At 41.3% G+C, this 17,469-nt stretch overlaps 1 protein-coding gene across 6 annotated transcripts in view; it reads left to right on the top strand.

The window, feature by feature from the left end:
- Nucleotides 1-17,469, top strand: part of MAGI1 (membrane associated guanylate kinase, WW and PDZ domain containing 1) — a 633,332-nt gene that overhangs the window by 367,502 nt on the left and 248,361 nt on the right. For all 6 annotated transcript variants that reach the window (XM_049642669.1, XM_049642665.1, XM_049642664.1 and 3 more), the window contains exon 2: nt 11,833-11,949. In XM_049642669.1, the coding sequence (XP_049498626.1) occupies nt 11,833-11,949 (117 nt within the window). The remainder of the gene's footprint in view (nt 1-11,832; nt 11,950-17,469) is intronic.

Here is a 17,469-nt window from a genome sequence, read left to right as displayed (position 1 = left end):
GAGAGAGACGTAACCCCCTACAACAGGGAGTGGCCAGCTCCAGCTTATGGGCCCAATCTAGCCTGCTGCTTGTTTTTGTAATGAAGTTTTTATTTAGAACACAGCTATGCACTCATTTACTTATTGTCTAGTGTTGGTTTTCTTGTTAAAAAAAAAAAAAAAGGCAGAGTGGTTGGAGCCTAGGCCTTTCATCCTGTAAAGGATAAAGTATGTACTATGGGGCCTTACAGATAAATTTTGCCTACGTCTACTCTAGAATCCTCCTGGTGCCTGAGATGTTTTCTTTTCCATTCTCACCTGCTTGGACCATATACTTGTGATTCTGTCTTTGGTCCCCAGCTTTGAAAAATCTTTTAAAGAGAGGTACTGTGCAAAGAATACTCACGGAGATGCTTTGCTTGTGGGCAAGGGTCTCAGCTTTTTCAGGCCCATGAAATGATGGGATGTTGCTCGTGGCCTCTGTTCTATGATCCAGCAGAAGCTGGTGTGGCATGTTCAATTGTAACCCTGTATAGTGAGATTTCTCACTATATAGGTCAGAGCCCCTGGATCTCTGGCCCCAACCTACTGTGTGAATGATATCAGACTATATTAGAATATAGTTTGTGACCCATCTTATCCATTCCTGGCTGAAACTGAACTGGGGTAAGGCTCGCAGGGGTCTGAGAACAGCTGTGTTAATTACTATGGAAGTTCTGGGCTGTGAGATGCCTATGGGATCTCCGTTTGCATTTGCATAGAAGCATTTAAAATACCTTCCTTATCAACAGTGTCCTGAAAGCCAAGGGGACAGGTGCTGGTTCATGGGAAGGAACTTCCCTTGGGCTCCTTGGCTGAATGTTCTTTGGAAGTCATCGCTGTTGACATGTCACTTTCTTGTAGACTATGTTGAACATCGAGAGGGTATTGGGGCAACTGTACTATGACTGTTTAGAGGGAAGTCAGTCTTCAGTTTTTATGTTGAGATTCACATAAAATGTTTTCTAGTGGCATGGTGAATGTAACTGCTTCAGAAAAACCATTCTTTTCTTTTACTCTTTCTTGTTTTGGAAAATATCAAACCCATAAGCCGCATAACATAGTGAATCCACAGCGTGGTATATGCCATGATTGACTCTAACTGATCAGCTGTTAACATCTTGCATTCTGATTTCATCTGTCTAGATTTACATATATTTCCTTTTTGCCTAATTACCTGGGTGATGGGGCAGCCTGTTAACCTCAGTTTTTTTGTTCTGTAAAATGGGACTGGAAATAGAACCAACCTCACTGATGTGAGGTGAGGATTGCAAAGTTAGGACTCAGCACTGTGCCTGCCTGTTAAAAGTGCTCAGTAAATGCTCACTGGCATCACTCCAGTCCAGCAGGTCACCGAGCAGAGGTCCTTTAGATCCCAGTGCAGTGTCTTCTTAAGAATTTAGTGTCTTCTTGAAGGGCACACACATGTCTACAGATTGCACTCAAGGACCTGAGTGTAGAGACCTCTGACTTCAGCCATGTTGTTGATTATTGCCGGTCATAAACTCACATCACATAGGTTACTTTGCCTACAGAGCAACATTGTCTTTTGCCTTTCCCTTTTGTAAATCTTTCATTTTTTTTTTTTTTTCTGAACAGATGTTATTTGACTATACCAGTTTAACTGAAATAAATACAAGAAGCACAAAAGGCTGGGAATAATGGAAAAATAGAGATGATGGAATTTAAACCGTGCCTTTCTTTCCATGCTTAATTCAGGTTTCTTCTCGCTGTGGGATGAAATTTGGTATGAAAAGATTCACCAGGAGAAAAAGAAGAGAGGAGACAGGCAGGAAATAATAATAATGTGGATGTCCTGAAGTGCTAGCAAAATGTTTTGTGCTCGTCCATGTGGGGAGTTACATGTAAATAGTAGTTTCTAGAGCTTCATCAGCAGACATAAATCTTTCCCGCAGTCTCTTTTTTTCTTTTCTTTTCTTTTTTTTTAAATTTTTTTTTAACGTTTATTCATTTTAGAGACAGAGAAAGACAGAGCATGAATGGGGGAAGGTCAGAGAGAGAGAGAGACACAGAATCTGAAACAGGCTCCAGGCTCTGAGCTGTCAGCACAGAGCCCGATGCGGGGCTCGAACTCACGGACCACGAGATCATGACCTGAGCCGAAGTCAGTCGCCCAACCGACTGAGCCACCCAGGCACCCCACTTTTTTTTTTAAGTTCTACAGAAACGTGACTGAAAGAACAACTGTCTTTGTGCCACTTAGGGGAATGGATTCAATCTCTGCATGTCTGATGATGCCCCACCTGCCTGGTGTCATTTGCACTGTGCTTGTTATTATAAGGTGTTATTATTAGCCCAGGAGGACTGGCACCTCTTGAGGTGTGCAGAGAGATGGGGACCACTGGTGACAGATAAGGAAATGGGTTTGTTTTCTGAGCCTAGCTCCCCACATTTTGTGAGGAGGACTTTGCTTTGGCATAGTGATCATTGGTCACAAATATCAGCGTGTCTTAGAACCACCTGGACGGTCTGTTAAAACATAGACTGCTGAACTGGACCGGCAGAGTTTCTAATGCAGTAAGTTTTGGGTGAAGCCTGGTAATTTGCAACTCAGCAGGTTTCTGGGTAATGCTGCTAAGACTAGCCTTGGAGACGCTGAATACCCTGTACCCTAAGAACGCTCAAAGGAGAATTGCTCACCTGGAGATTCGGAGCCAGCATCTACAGTGACGACTTAGCAGGCTCTGGTCAGTGGACTAAGTCTGCTGCCCTTTTTTGTAAATAAAGTTTTATTGGGAAAACCTTGGTTACATATAATCTGTGGCTGCTTTTGTACTATAAAGGCAAACTTTAGTAGTTGGACAGGGTCCGGATGGGCTCCCAAAGGCGGAGAATGTGTACTGCCTGACCCTTGGCACTCTGTAGAAAAATTTTGCTGACCCCTGATTGTGACCAATGCTTACATGCCATCTGGGGGAGGCAGGCTTGGAAGCAAATCTGTCAGAACTGGCATACTGAGTGTTCTCAATCTCTGTGTGTTTAAAAGCAAGGGGTTTTGTTTGTTTCTTCTTTTTACTTAAATACATAATGATAATGGAATTCATCCATTATTTCGCCACAGGCCGTTCTCCACAAAAATTTTCTCGTTGCAACCAACAGTTTCTCAAATTGAAGAGAAACGTATTTTAACTGTCCGCGTTGCTTGTATAATATAGTGTTGGCATCTGTTTGAATTATTGATGGAAAACTTTTAAAAACGCGTACTTAGGGATGCCGGGCCGGGCATGCAGCTCTTGATCTCAGGGTCGTGAGTTCCAGCCCCATGGAGGGCATAGAGATTACTTTAAAAAAAAAAAAAAAAAGCATACTTAAAAAGGGAAAAACAATCCTCATTTTGGCACTGTAATTAGATTAGTGATATTGTACTTCTTCTAGAGTTGAGTGGAAACCTTTCTGGAAAGCAGTTTGTCAGTATGTATGAAGAATCTTTAACGATTGTGCTCATTGTTCTAGTAATTCCACTTCTAGAGGATTTTAGCAAACATACATACTCAAGAGTTTTCATTGCAACATTGTTTATGATCATTTAAAAATAATTTTTTGTTTATGTTGAGAGAGTCACAGCATGAGTGGGGGAGGGGCAGATAGAGAGAGAAAGACAGAGAGAGAGAGAAAAAGAAAGAATCCCAAGCAGGCTCCGTGATGTCAGCACAGAGCCTCGCACAGGGCTCGAACCCCCAAAACCATGAGATCATGACCTGAGCTGAAACCAAGAATTGGAGGCTTAACCCACTGAGCCATCCAGGTACCCCTATGACCTGGATCATTTTTTTCAGAGGAAAGACATCTAAATGTCTGATAACATGAAACTGATAATATGATGATGCATCCACATAGCTACTTTGGAGGCATTTAGAATCAAGGTGAATAAAGGGAAGCTGATACAGTCTTTTGGGAGAGAATTTGTATCATTTTATGCTTTTTGTCCCACTATTTCCACTCCAAGGATTGTGAGAAGATAATCAGAAATACAGTTAGGTTTGAGGCGCCTGTGTGGCTCAGTCACATAAGCATCCAACTCTTGATGTTGGCTCAGGTCATGATTTCATGGTTCATGGGATCAAGCTCCTAGTGGGGCTCTGCACTCACAGCATGGAGCCTGCCTGGGATTCTCTACCCCACTCTCTGCCCCTCCTCTTCTTGCTCTTTCTTTTTCTATTTCTCTCTCTCAGAGTAAACAAATAAACTTAAAAAAAAAAAAAAAGAAATACAGCTAGGTTTTATCCAAGGAGGATAATCACAGTAGAACTCATTCATATGCTTACTGATGGGTAATAGTTAAATAGGTTGTGATGGAATGAGACATGACATATATGTGCTATTAAAACTAAATTTTCGAGCACTGCTAGAGTATTGGAAATGCGTATGAATTATTTGTTAGATCATGTGGATGTAAATCCTCATGCCGGGCATGATCCTCCCTATCCCCTATTTAATAGGTATCTAATGGAACTCCTGTGTTCTCCTCCCCTGTGGGCATCAGCACTTAAGCCCAGACGTGGGAATCACTTTTGACTCCTGTCTTGCATTTGGCATCTTCCTCCATCACGCGGGCACACCCTGTTGCTTCTAGCTTTAAGTTATATCTTCTCTCTGCGCTCCTGCCCTTCTTCTTTTCATCCGTTTCCTTATTCCAGGCCACTTCCGGTCTTGTGTGATCAGCCACACTGGCCGCACGCTGTCACCTCCCTCTACTCTTTTTAAAAAAAAAATTTTTTTTTAATGTTTTATTTATTTTTGAGACAGAGAGAGAGCATGAGCAGGGGAGGGGCAGAGAGAGAGGGAGACACAGAATCTGAAGCAGGCTTCGGGCTCTGAGCTGTCTGCACAGAGCCCGACGCTGGGCTCGAACTCATGAACCGTGAGATCATGACCTGAGCCGAAGTCGGGCGCTCAACCGACTGAGCCACCCAGGCGCCCCCACCTCCCTCTACTCTTGACCCACTGCACAGCTGCGGGAGGAATCTCAACACGGAGATGAGGCCTTCCTTATGTCCCTGACTGCCCTCCCTTCACTGCATTCCTACGGAGCTTAGAGTAAAATGCAAACTCCTTACCTTGGCCTGCAAGGCACAGCATGATCCGCCCCAGCTTCTCTGTTCCACCTCTGCGTGTGCTGCCCCTGTCCGAGCTCCACGCTTTTTCTCTAACACGCCAGCCTCCTTTCTATTTCCGTTCATTTGCACATGCGGCATTCTCTGTCTAGAATGCTGTTTTCCCCACACTTGGCAGAGTTAACTTGGTTCTTGTCTCGTTTGCTTTCTCATCTTAACAATGACCTCTGCTCAGAGGCCAGCCCGGTTCATGTTTGCTAAAACTTGTGTGTTAGTTCCTGTTCAGGAGTTCTGTGTTGTCGTGATGTGTCCCCAGGGCCCACCGATTGCCTGGCTGTCGGGACTTAATAAATATCTGGTTGAATGAGTGAATGAATCCCCCATGTGTGTGAGGGTACAGTAAGGGTATCTGTCTGTATGCGTAGGTAGGCGTACACGGGGCATTCAGTACCAACACGTTAATGGTGATTCACATGAGGTTACAGTTGATCTTTAACCTTCATTGTTGTACTTTTGTGTATTTTTCAAATCTTGGAATTCATATAGGTTACCTTTTTATTGTGGTAAAATATGTATCACAGAAGATCATGTTAAGTATTTTCAGGGTACAGTTCAGTGGCGTTGAGTACCTTCACACTGTTGTGCAGCCATCCGTTCAGTCGGTCCATCCAATTAGTAGTAAATCCTAACTCCCCACTATTTTTTGGGACTTTTACAGTCAGAAAAATGTCAGGAAAAATGTGTTAGAAAGAAACAAATGGCAAAATCTTTTAAAGACAAAACTCGCTAATTGTATTTCAGGTTGTAAGTTTTAGCGACGATAAAACTAGCTAATTTGTATTTCGATTTATAATTTTGCACTTAAAAAAAAAAAACCCTATCCTTTACAAATGTAAACTGCTGAACTGACACAGATTTTTTTTTGCTGTAATAGCTCCCTGCACTCCAAACCATTTGTGTTGCCTTAATAAATACATCTTTCCTACAACTACAATCATTCCGTGAAGAAATTGTGTGCTAATGGTAAATCACTTGGAAGTGTGATTAGTTTAGTATCCTTATGCACGTTTTCCTTAGCATTGAAAATTTGAAGTATATTAAAGTCTAAATTCTAGTTGTAAGGAAACACTATTCTTTGACCTTCTATGTTCTGGAGCTTATACGACACAGAGAGAGTTATGTTTTGTCTCCTTGGTTAGAAATGGATGAATCGAGAAGACTCAAAAGTAATATCTCTGGAAACCTAGTTTCTGGGCCGTCAAGATTATTTCTATTGACTAGTGTTCTCCCTTAGGATCTATACTTTAGGAGATAGAGTTCAGACCAAGCAGAGTCCCCTCATAATCCATCATTTTGAAAATGATGCTTCTAGTTGAGATGGCAGAAAACTGTGTAGCATGTAGAGGAAACGTTTGGAGGAACTACACAATGATGTTAAGGAATCATTTCATGTTTAAATAGTAACAAGCAAAATTTGTGACTTAAGTAACTGATAAAGGAATCATATGCAGAGTATATAAAGAACATCTTATCAAAAATAACAAGACAGCCTATTAGGAAAATGCACAAGGAATATGAACAGGCAAGTTACCGAAGAGGAAGCATAAAAGACAAAAAATATATATATGAGATATATATTCTATCATATACATATACACACACACATATATGTATATATTGTATGTGTCATATATATGTATATAATTTATATATATCACTACATATATGTATATATGATAGAATGTACAAGTCACCAGAAATGTAGTCATCCCCTTATCTGTGGGGGAGATGTTCCAAGACACCTAGTGATGCCTGGAACTATTGATAGTACTGAACCCTGTGTATACTATGTTTTTTCCTGCACATACACATATTTGAAAAGAAAAATATTACAGTGACATTTATTATTGCATTGTTGCATTGGCAACAACATTGGAAATAGCCTAATTTTTTATGAAGGACAAATACATTGTATATTTTTTAAATGGAATATTACACAACATTTAAAGTAATTAGCAAAAGTTACGTGAATTGACATGGTTAAATTTCTCTAAACCAGTGTGAATTTAAAAAAAGCAGAGATACATTGTTTTAAATTTAAAAGATACACGATTTCAGATACATTGGTATGAAATGTAAAGTAATGGCAAATCCAGGACAGAGAATAAGCTTCATTTTTGTCACTGAAATTATACAATTGTCTTAAAATCAGCTCTGAATCCTTTTCTTGGAAAAAGTTGCCTGTATTTCTGACCTCTGTTCTCTTTTCCACTTGCAAAACAAATCTTGAATTTCAAAGAAAGTGAAGATGCTCTGACTCTCTCTCTCTCTCTCTCTCTAGCAATTTATTATTTCATTGGCTCACTGCCTTGACAATTAGGAGAAGATTTATAGACATATCCCCTGAATAATTGGCAATTAATTTGAGATTAGATGCCAAAAAGTACAGTATTCTTAATATAATGGGAAGGTTGAGGCTTTTCGCTTACAAATGTCACGGAACACAGAGTAAATGTTAACCGGCAGCATAGTTAACCCTGCCCTTTTGCACATCTGCAGTAAAGCGGAGTTTTAGTTCGATGATCGCAAACTTTAGCTAGCTTGGCTAGTTTTAATGTAAATCTCAAGTGTAGACCAAGAGTGTCTGTGGCTTAAGAATGAATGCCTTCCCATCTATAAGCCCATGTTTTATCTTGATAGGTAACCTGCATATGATCCATAAGGTGTGTGTACCTGGGTTCTGTATAGGAGAAACAGATACTGTATCCCGAATCTTCTTTAGGACTTTGCTTTTGACTCAAGCAGTAATTTGGATCCCATAATATCTTTTCTACTCATGGCTCAGTGTCTTTCTACCGCCTGCAACTGTGGTCTCCTATAGAGAATATAAATATAAAATATAAACTCTTAGACAACGCAGATTTGGCTGGTAAACATTGGTATCCTTTTGGTCGAACTCCAGACTACCTTCTACCTAGAGATAGAGTTGGCCGATGTGACTCCTAAATATCAGTGATTTACCAGTTGGTTTCATTTAAACTCCAGCACAGCACCAACAATGTATTAAGTATGCACTAAATACTAACCCATTTACATATGGCCGGACAATTTTAGCACCAGTAGAGTTTTATTCCCTTCCAGAAACTCTAGAAATATCCTTTAGTCTGAATTTCCCTGTGCCTGTATTTTGTTCATAGCTATTTCTAAGTAATGGAATGGGCTTTATGCTTATGGGCATTTTGAAAAAGAGTAACAGCCCATCTTTGAACAGGTCTCAGCTCTTCCCCCTCCCTTGCCTCAGTGATTGTCCACTCTACATTATCATGGCACCTTCTCTTTGCCAAGCAGTGTTGGCATCTCATTTAATCCTTATACCAATTTCATGACAGGGCTTCTGTTTTATCAGAGCTCTGTTTCACAGATAAAGTTCAGAGGTGAAACAGTGTGCTTGGGTTCACCAGCTAGTAAACAGTGGAGCCGGGATTTAAACCCAAGCCTTTCTGTCTTAACTATCAAGATTTAATGTGTTTTCCTTTCACTTCATCTCTCTGCTGCGAAATTGAGAATTAAGCATTTAGAATAGCCTATCACATAGTCATTGGGTAATCATGTTTATTTTTTAAACTTTTGAAATCAATTTTGTAATAGTGTCACATACATACTATAAATTGTATCCAGCATACACACACACACACACACACACACACACACACACACACAGAGTTCCTGAAGTTTCGATAAATATATAAACCCATATTATCACTGCCACGATCAAGATTTTCTGTACTGGCATCTACTTCAAACACTTCCTTGTGCTCCCCCCTTCAAAAACTTTTCATCTTGGGGCACCTGGGTGGCTCTGTCGGTTAAGTGTCCGACTCCTGATTTGTGCTCAGGTCATGATCTCATGGTTTGTGAGTTCGAGCCCCATGTTGGGTTCTGTGCTGACAGTGCTGAGGCTTCTTGGGATTCTCTCTCCCTCTCTGTCTTCCCTCCCCAATTCACACACTCTCTATCTCTCAAAATAAATGAATAAACTTACAAAAAATTTTAAAAATCTTTTTGTCTTAATGTCATTCTAGACTCTCAGGAAATTGTAAACAGTACTACAGAGATCCCCTGTACCCTGCATCCAGGTTCCCCCCAAGGAGAACTGGTTACATAAGTATAGTACAATTGCAAAGCCAAGAAACTGACATGGGACACTACATAGATCTTACTCCCTTGTCCCCCTTTGCAGTCAGCCTCTGCCTACCCTCAGCCCCAGGTAACCACTCAACTGCTTTTTGTCACTAAAGTTTAGATTATTCTAAGACTTTATATGTAAGTGGAATCGTATACAATATTGCCTTTTGTGTCTAGCTGCCTTTGCTCAGCATTATGTGTTTTCCGTGTGTGAATGGTACTCTACGTGTTAGTGGTCTCTTCCCATTAACTGTTGTGTAGCACCCTATTTGAATAGAGGGCAGCTTGCTTATCCTTTCCCCTGTTGATGGATATTTTGGTTGTTTCCAGTTTCGGACTATTACATAGTGATGAAAGTTGTTGTGGAGATTCATCCGGAAGTCGTATGTGTGGGGGAGTGTGCTTGTTTTCATTTCTCTTGCATAAATGCGAGTGAAAGTGCTGGGTCGGTCGGTTAGTGAAGGTTTAGCTTTATAAGATTCTTTTCCCAAGAGAATGAACCATTTTCTGTGCCCACCGACAGTGACCACAAGTTCCTCTTCTCCAGTCTTGATAACACTTGATACTGACTTTTAAATTTTTGCCATTCTGTGGGCGCCTGGGTAGCTTAGTCACTTGAGACCTGACTTTGGCTCAGGTCATGGTTCCTTGGTTCGAGCCCCATGTCAGGCTCTGTGCTGACAGCTCAGATTCTGGAGGCTGCTTCAGATATTGTGTCTCCCTCTGTCTCTGCCCCTCCCCTGCTCCTACTCTATCTCTGTCTGTCTGTCTCAAAAGTAAACATTAAAAAAAATTAAAAAATTAAAAAAATAAATTTTCCCATTCTCGTAGGTATGTAGTGGAATTTCACTGTGGTTTTGATTTGCCTTTTCCTGATAATGATATTAAATATCTTTTCATGTGGTTAGATGGCTAGTCATATATATTCCTCTGTAAATTGTTCAAACCTTATGACCATTTTGGGGGGCGGGATGGGGAGTGGATAGGTGGATGTGTGTCCTTTTTATTCAGCAAATATTTGATGAGTTATTGAATATTTATTAAATGACCCAGGATTGACTCGAATATATCTATTTTGATTTTGGCCACTTGAAACCTTAGGCATAATACATCTCAAATAAAATAGTTCAAATTAGGTTTTGTTAGTCTATAAAACAATCATCTGTAATAAGGGATCTGTTGACCATGATACTAAAATAAAGATCAGTCGTTTCCTGTCTAGGTAGGACGTAACATCATCTTAACTATCTATGTCATCCTCATGATACACATTTTTGACCATGGGGAAGTTACCATCTGAAGACATGAATTTTGTAGTTCACATAGATACTGCATTGCTATTTTGTTTCTCTAAGGCTGGAAATGTTCTTACCTAATTTTTATCTTGTCTAAAAATGGAAAGACGATTTTAGCCTGGTTATTTTTAGCTGTCACTGAACTAGTCTTTCTCCATTAAGCATAAATATTAGCTAACTTGATCTACAAGCCTTCTGTTGGTCCTGTAGAGTATAATTTGTGTCTATAATTTAAAAAGAACATTTGGTTACCTTTTTTGTTTCTATGACATATTTTTATAGCCGTAATTTAGCTATTGTTTTATTTTGTTAATGTAGAGAATTACAAAGAAATACACAGGCTCACTCACGTAGCTATTCCTTATACAACAATAGTGAAAAAGCACTCTGTGTCTAGTGTTTGTACAATCAATGCAGGATAATAAGGTCTGTATATCTCTGTCTATAGACTAACGAGTGACATCTGTATATCCGTCTATACAATGAAGACATCTTCTCCCTTACTTCCCAAGCTCATGTCCTTCTACCTAAAGGAAACTGTTGTTAAAAACTTTGTGATGATGGCTCACATCAATATAGAGTGCCTCCTTTTCTTTGTTCCTTTTTTACACAAAAGGGGTCAGACAGTATGCACCACTCCACATATTTTCCTTTGACACTAACACTAAGCAGATATAACTTTCTTGGAGTAGTTACCATATGAATCAACTATGCTTTACTTAGTTGATCCCTGGTGGTTTTTTTCAGATCTTCTGCTTTTATTTTCGTTTTTTTTGCTATTATAAAAATACTGCAATAAGCAATACTGGAGATGTTGCAGACTTTTGCAAGTATATTCATAGGGTCAATTTCTACCAGTTGGAGCCGTGGTCAAAGAACATTGTATAATTTGTCAGCTGTTGCTCCATTTTTCTCTTTAAGTTCTCAGCCATTTGCCATCTCTTTAATAGTGTCTTCAAGGGTCTCTGGCACATATTTTAAATGTAATAGCCTAGTTTAAATTCTTTGTTATTTGAGCCTTCTAGTATTGTGTGAAATGATCCCCCCAAATTAATGCTCTTTCAATGCTGTTTTATGTTTATTGCATTCTTGCTTGCTTTTCTCCTGCAGAGGGAATCCTGAAGTAGGTCCTCCTAATGACCGAGAGTGGCTGGGTAGAATGGCTTCTGGTGGCATTTCTGCACCCAGCTGTCAACCTGCTTCATCTCTGGGAAGCCCCATGGTTGATGTGTTTTGTCTATTTTATATATTTCTCACAGGAGGAAAACTGAACAAGGACCTGCGACATTTTCTCAATCAGCGCTTCCAGAAAGGCTCTCCTGATCATGAGCTCCAGCAGACCATAAGGGATAACCTTTACCGCCATGCTGTGCCTTGTAAGTAGCCCTTTTGGGGCATCTGACTGCTGGGTGTATGTGTGTGTGGAAAGCTAGTGGAGACAGAAGAGTTCACCAGTTGGTTCTGGAACACTGGGCGGCTTGCTCACTTAGTGACTCCCTAAGTCCAGGGCATCCTAAGTGACCCTGCGACATACAGCACAGCACAAGGTGAATTCCTTGGCCTTCAGGTTCTTGCCCTCCTGCTCTCTTGCTTATATGTCAAGTAAATTAGTTATCCTTTGTAGGGGCCTGTTTTCACATCAGTGGAAACGACATCTGAGTCATATGAATTCCATAAGACTGTAGTGAGGAGTACCTGGGATGAAGGGTTTTGCAAAGTCCTGGCATGGCGTAAGCCTCCATGAATGCTAATCATCATTGTTATTACTGTGGTGGACCAGGCCAGAGGCCTTCAGATTGATCTCTGTGGAGATCAGGGAGCCCTCATGGCCCCTCAGCAGAGAGAATGCCTCAGTGGACTCTCTCTGCTTCCCCAACATGACCAGATTCATTGATCTCGATTTCACGCATAATTGCATTTGAAGGAATGGCTTCCACCAATTAAAAACTCCAGTCCCCCCAACCCATTAGATTAGACCAAATCTGAGAAAGCAAGACAGAGAGCATAGGGACTATGAAAGCGAGGTTTTGTTTTGAGGGAAGGAAGGAAGAAAAGGCAGGAGAAGAAGGAGAGAGGGAGGGAGGAAGTCAGTCCATGGGGCAGATGCTTGGGCACCTGAGTTGTAGTGAAGTATTACCGTGTACTACCCACCTGCATTCCTATATAGCTAATCATGAGGTGGCAATCCTGGGGACACTTAGAATTGCATGATTTTATTTAAAATTGAGAAGAAAGAATGATTTTGGCTTTAGTACTTGGAGTTTTTCCCTTCTGTTATTGCCAAGTCCTTCAAAGCTTGAAATTTTTTTTTTGTTTTTTTTTTTTTTTAAATACCATTTTTTAGGGGCACTTAGGCGGCTCAGTCAGTTGAGCGTCCAACTTCGGCTCAGATCGTGATCTCATGGTTTGTGAGTTCGAGCCCCATGTCAGGCTCTGTGCTGGCAGCTCAGAGCCTGGAGCCTGCTTCAGTTTCTGTCTCCGGTTCTCTCTGTCCCTCCCCCGCTTGTGCTCTGTCTCTCTGTCTCTAAAATAAATAAACATTAAAAAATAGAAAGGAAATATTAAGTTTTAACCAGCAAAAAAATGAGGAATAATTTGAAATTGAGGGTACCCAGCTTACTGCTGTGATTTGTTTGCTATAATGGTTTTCTTTAAGAAAAAAAAAAAATAGCAGTTTGCAAGTCGTGCCAGAGTGCTAATGTTTCCCGATACCACTGCAAAATGGTAAACAGAACTAATGTGAGGCACCATAGACCCGCAGGAACATAAGTTATAAGTCTACACTGGGACCTTTAAAGATCAGGTTCTAGAACAGCCCTCCCTGCTCCTCATTTTACTTATTAATAAAACCAAGGCTCCGCAGGGAAAAGAGGTTGAGTGCAAGGAACTTGGGTCAGTGCCCCAAGGTTGTCTCTTTCTGTTGAGTAGCAGAGTTGCCTTGACAGAGAAACTGTTGTGATAATGTGTTAATGTGAGTATCTGGGCCTCCGTTCTTTTAGTCTTTCAGCGTTGGAATGGAATGCTATAATCTTGTATCCTACCAACAATTTTTTACACTTGGATTAATAATAATTTCTAATGTTAATTGTATGGGTTATAAAGGGATCATAAATTGTTTTATGGCTCAAGAAACCAAGGCACTAAGGTAAGCCAATAAAAACAAGGCTAAAGGCAGGGGTCGGGGGGACCTGGGTGGCTCCATCGGTTGAGTGCCCGACTTTGGTTCAGGTTATGGTCTCATGGTTCGTGAGTTCAAGCCCCACGTCTGGCTTTGTGCTCACAGCTCAGAGCCTGGAGTCTGCTGCAGATTCTGAGTCTCCCCCTCTCTCTCTGCCCCTTGCCTCCTCATGCTCTGTCTCTCTCTGTCTCTGTCTCTGTCTCTGTCTCTCTCTCTCTCAAAAATAAATAAACATTAAAAAAATTAAAAACAAACAAGGCTAAAGGTGATCAGAACTTCTGGTCTCTTGAGTCCACCAGTCCAAAGTCCTGACTTTGATATGGTAACTAGTATTAACCCTCAAATAACTCTTGGAGGTTGGGATTTTTTTTTTAATTTTGTAATGTTTATTTATTTTTGAGAGAGAGACAGAGCATGAGCGGGAGAGGGAGGCAGAGAGAGGGAGACACAGAATCTGAAGCAGGCTCCAGGTCCCGAGCTGTCAGCACAGAGCCCGACGCGGGGCTCGAACTCACGGACCGCGAGATCATGACCTGAGCCGAAGTCCAGTGCTTAACCAACTGACCCACCCAGGGGCCCCTGGAGGTTGGGATTTTTAATTCTCAGCTTACAGATGAGGAAACAGAGGCGTGGGGAGATCAAGTCACTGCTAAGTGTCCAATTGGGGTCTTTTCGACTCTCCCCACCCAGGGCTATTTCTGTAGCTGTGTCATAGCTGCCTCTGAAATTCTAGGACAGCAGGTTGAATGCCGTTTTGCAGAATTCAGTAATTGCAGAATCATGATTGTTCTCTGTGTAATTTTTCCCTTACTTAGATTCCAATTTAAGAAATGGGGAATGAAGCAAATGAACACACCATTTCTTGACGCATCTGTGGTGTTACTATGGTTACATTTTGGCTTGCTTTCCCATTTATTTTTTCCCCTGATTTATAGGACCTGACTGTGAGCTAAATGGCTTGATTTTAAGCTCACCACTACATAGGAATTGGGGCAAAAATGACCTCAGCCTTTTAAAAACAGTGAAAAATCCTGTTTTGTCTTTGCTCGCATAAAGCCCTTGGTACTAATGTTTCATTTCTATGAAACCCACAAATCGGGAACTGGGAAGGAAGAAATGGTCTTTCTCCTGAAAGAGAAAACAAATAGCGTTTCATTTTACATTTCCTTCATAAAATGGGAAGGAAGTTCAGAAGAGGTCTGTTTCTGAGTCTGGCACAGCATGTGTACCTTTGAACATGAGTAGACCACAGGTCACCAGGGATTCGGTTACAGGCTTGGAGAACTCAAGCCACGTTTTTGTTTATTTTGATTCCTTGGCCCATGTGACTGGTAAAGCAGAACTCTCTACCAAACCTGTCATGCCAACGGAGTAGGAAGCCCTTCCTTTGGAGATCACAACCTCCTGATGATGTTGTAACTGTCCCATGAGGAGACAAGCTCTCGTAATCTGCATTTTCCAGAACTTCCTGCTGCTGCTATTTTAGTGACTTCACCATTTTGAGAAGTGATGACCTCATGAACAGGTGCTTGCGAGTTGGGGTAGACGTCTCGTCTTACACACGTTAGGAGGTCCACGTGTCACTAGAAATCAATAAATAAAGCCCCTTCATTCTCAGGTTCTTTTTAGTGTCATCATGTCACCACAATGGGTTTTACCACTTAAGATTCCATTTTCTCCTAATTCCTTGGCAAAGACAGTGCAGGTAATAGCATCCCTATTTTACAGGTAAGGAAACAGAGCAACCAGTATAACTTCCTCAAAATCGTACCACTTCTAAATGCCACATAACTCATTGCTCATCCCGTGCTGTTTTTTTTTTTTTTTAAACGTTTATTTTTGAGACAGAGCATGAACGGGGGAGGGTCAGAGAGAGAGGGAGACACAGAATCTGAAACAGGCTCCAGGCTCCAAGCTGTCAGCACAGAGCCTGACGCGGGGCTCGAACTCACGGACCGTGAGATCATGACCTGAGCTGAAGTCGGCCACTTAACCGACTGAGCCACCCAGGCGCCCCCATCCCGTGCTGTTTTAGTGTTTCTTATTTTTAACAGCTTTATTGAGGTATAATTCACGCACCATACAGTCCACTCATTTCAAGTGTTCCTCCAATGCTATTTTTTTTTTGCCACAGTCCTTATTTTACTCTACTCCCCTCTTATTTTGTCTTTATTCAAAAACTTTGATTACTTCCACAGTATGAAAAAAGTCATCCGAGTTGAAGTCTAATTATGTTTACCATTGACAATTGCCACCAAAAAACCTTCACAACAACCAGAATTATGTCAGCAAAGAGGACTAGATTACAGAGTGAGTCAGAAGCCCTGGTGTGAAGTCTGAGGGCTTTTCTATAGCTGTGTGGCCTGGTGTAAGTCATGTAACCTCTCTGCGTCTCATTGACTCTTTGGTAAAATGGAAAGAGAAATACTTCCTTCAAGCACTGCCTAAATTCAATTGTTCAAGCATTTGGTATTGTTCAATCATTTGGTAATGCCCCCGGTGTCCCTAAGAGTTGGGTCTGTTAGAGGAAACAGAGGCTCAGAGAAATTAATAGCTTGTTTAGGGTCACACGGGTCACAGGTAGCATAGTCAGAGTTAAACCAGTCTAATTTCTGTGCCCGGCATCATTAATAGAAGTGTGATTAAGGCAGTATAACAGGGACCATGGAAAGTGAAAGAAGCAGAGAGGAAGCTTCTCATTGCTGAACTTTATTGTTTTACTTACTTATTTTATTTTTGTATTAGTTGTTTTAATGTTTATTTTTTAAGAGAGAGAGGGAGAGAGCGAGCATAAGGGAGTGGCCGAGAGAGAGAGGGACAGAGGATCTGAAGCAGGCCCTGTGCTTACAGCAGAGACCCCAACGCGGGGCTTGAACTCATGACCTGAGCTGAAACCAAGAGTCAGACGCCTAAGTGACTGAGCCATCCAGGTAGCCCTATTTTATTTAACTGTGTATTCATTTTTGAGAGGGAGAGCATGAGTGGGGGAGGGGCACAGAGCGAGGGGAACAGAGGATAGTAGGTGGGCCCTGTGCTGACAACAGAAAGGCCGACGCAGGGCTCGAACTCAAAAACCGTGGAAGATCTTGACCTGAGCTAGAGTTGGAACACTCAACAGACTGAGCCACCGAGGTGCCCCTCATTGCTGAATTTTATAGATTTAGCTGTTTAAAATCATGGGGTCTTATGGGAGTAGGAGCTATGCAAGGCACAGTACCTTAAAAATAAGTATCTTATCTCTGATTTTCAAGTAACTTGCTGATATGTGCAATAGAATTTTAATAATTCTTTAATGGTGATTCAGCTTTTAAGAAATCATTACGCGATTCTCTTGGGATACCTTGGTCTATCTTCTTTTTCATTGAATCTCTTCTTTAGTATACCTGTGAAAAACCACCTTGAAATGAATTTGAAATCCCTATAAACATCATCTGGGTTGCTTACTTCTCCATTCCTTAGAACCACCTGAATGATACTCTTGTCCCCTGCCCTTCAAATTCTCTTACGTGCTCAGTCCCCCCTCCCAGTCACACAGACTTCATCCATTCCCCGGATACAACTGCTGCCTTCCTGTAACTGGGTGCCTACTCTTTTTTCCTCTTTCCGTACCTTTCCATCTGGCCAGCACACCATCTTCTTTTAAACTTTAACCTACATGCCACAAAGACCTCCACAGTTTGGGCCTTTTGCCCTCTTCCCTGCTGCCAGATGCCAGAGC

The sequence above is a fragment of the Panthera uncia genome, chromosome A2 (assembly GCF_023721935.1).
Source record: "Panthera uncia isolate 11264 chromosome A2, Puncia_PCG_1.0, whole genome shotgun sequence".
In the NCBI taxonomy this organism is placed as follows: domain Eukaryota; kingdom Metazoa; phylum Chordata; class Mammalia; order Carnivora; family Felidae; genus Panthera; species Panthera uncia.
This window is presented reverse-complemented; position numbering and strand designations above follow the sequence as displayed.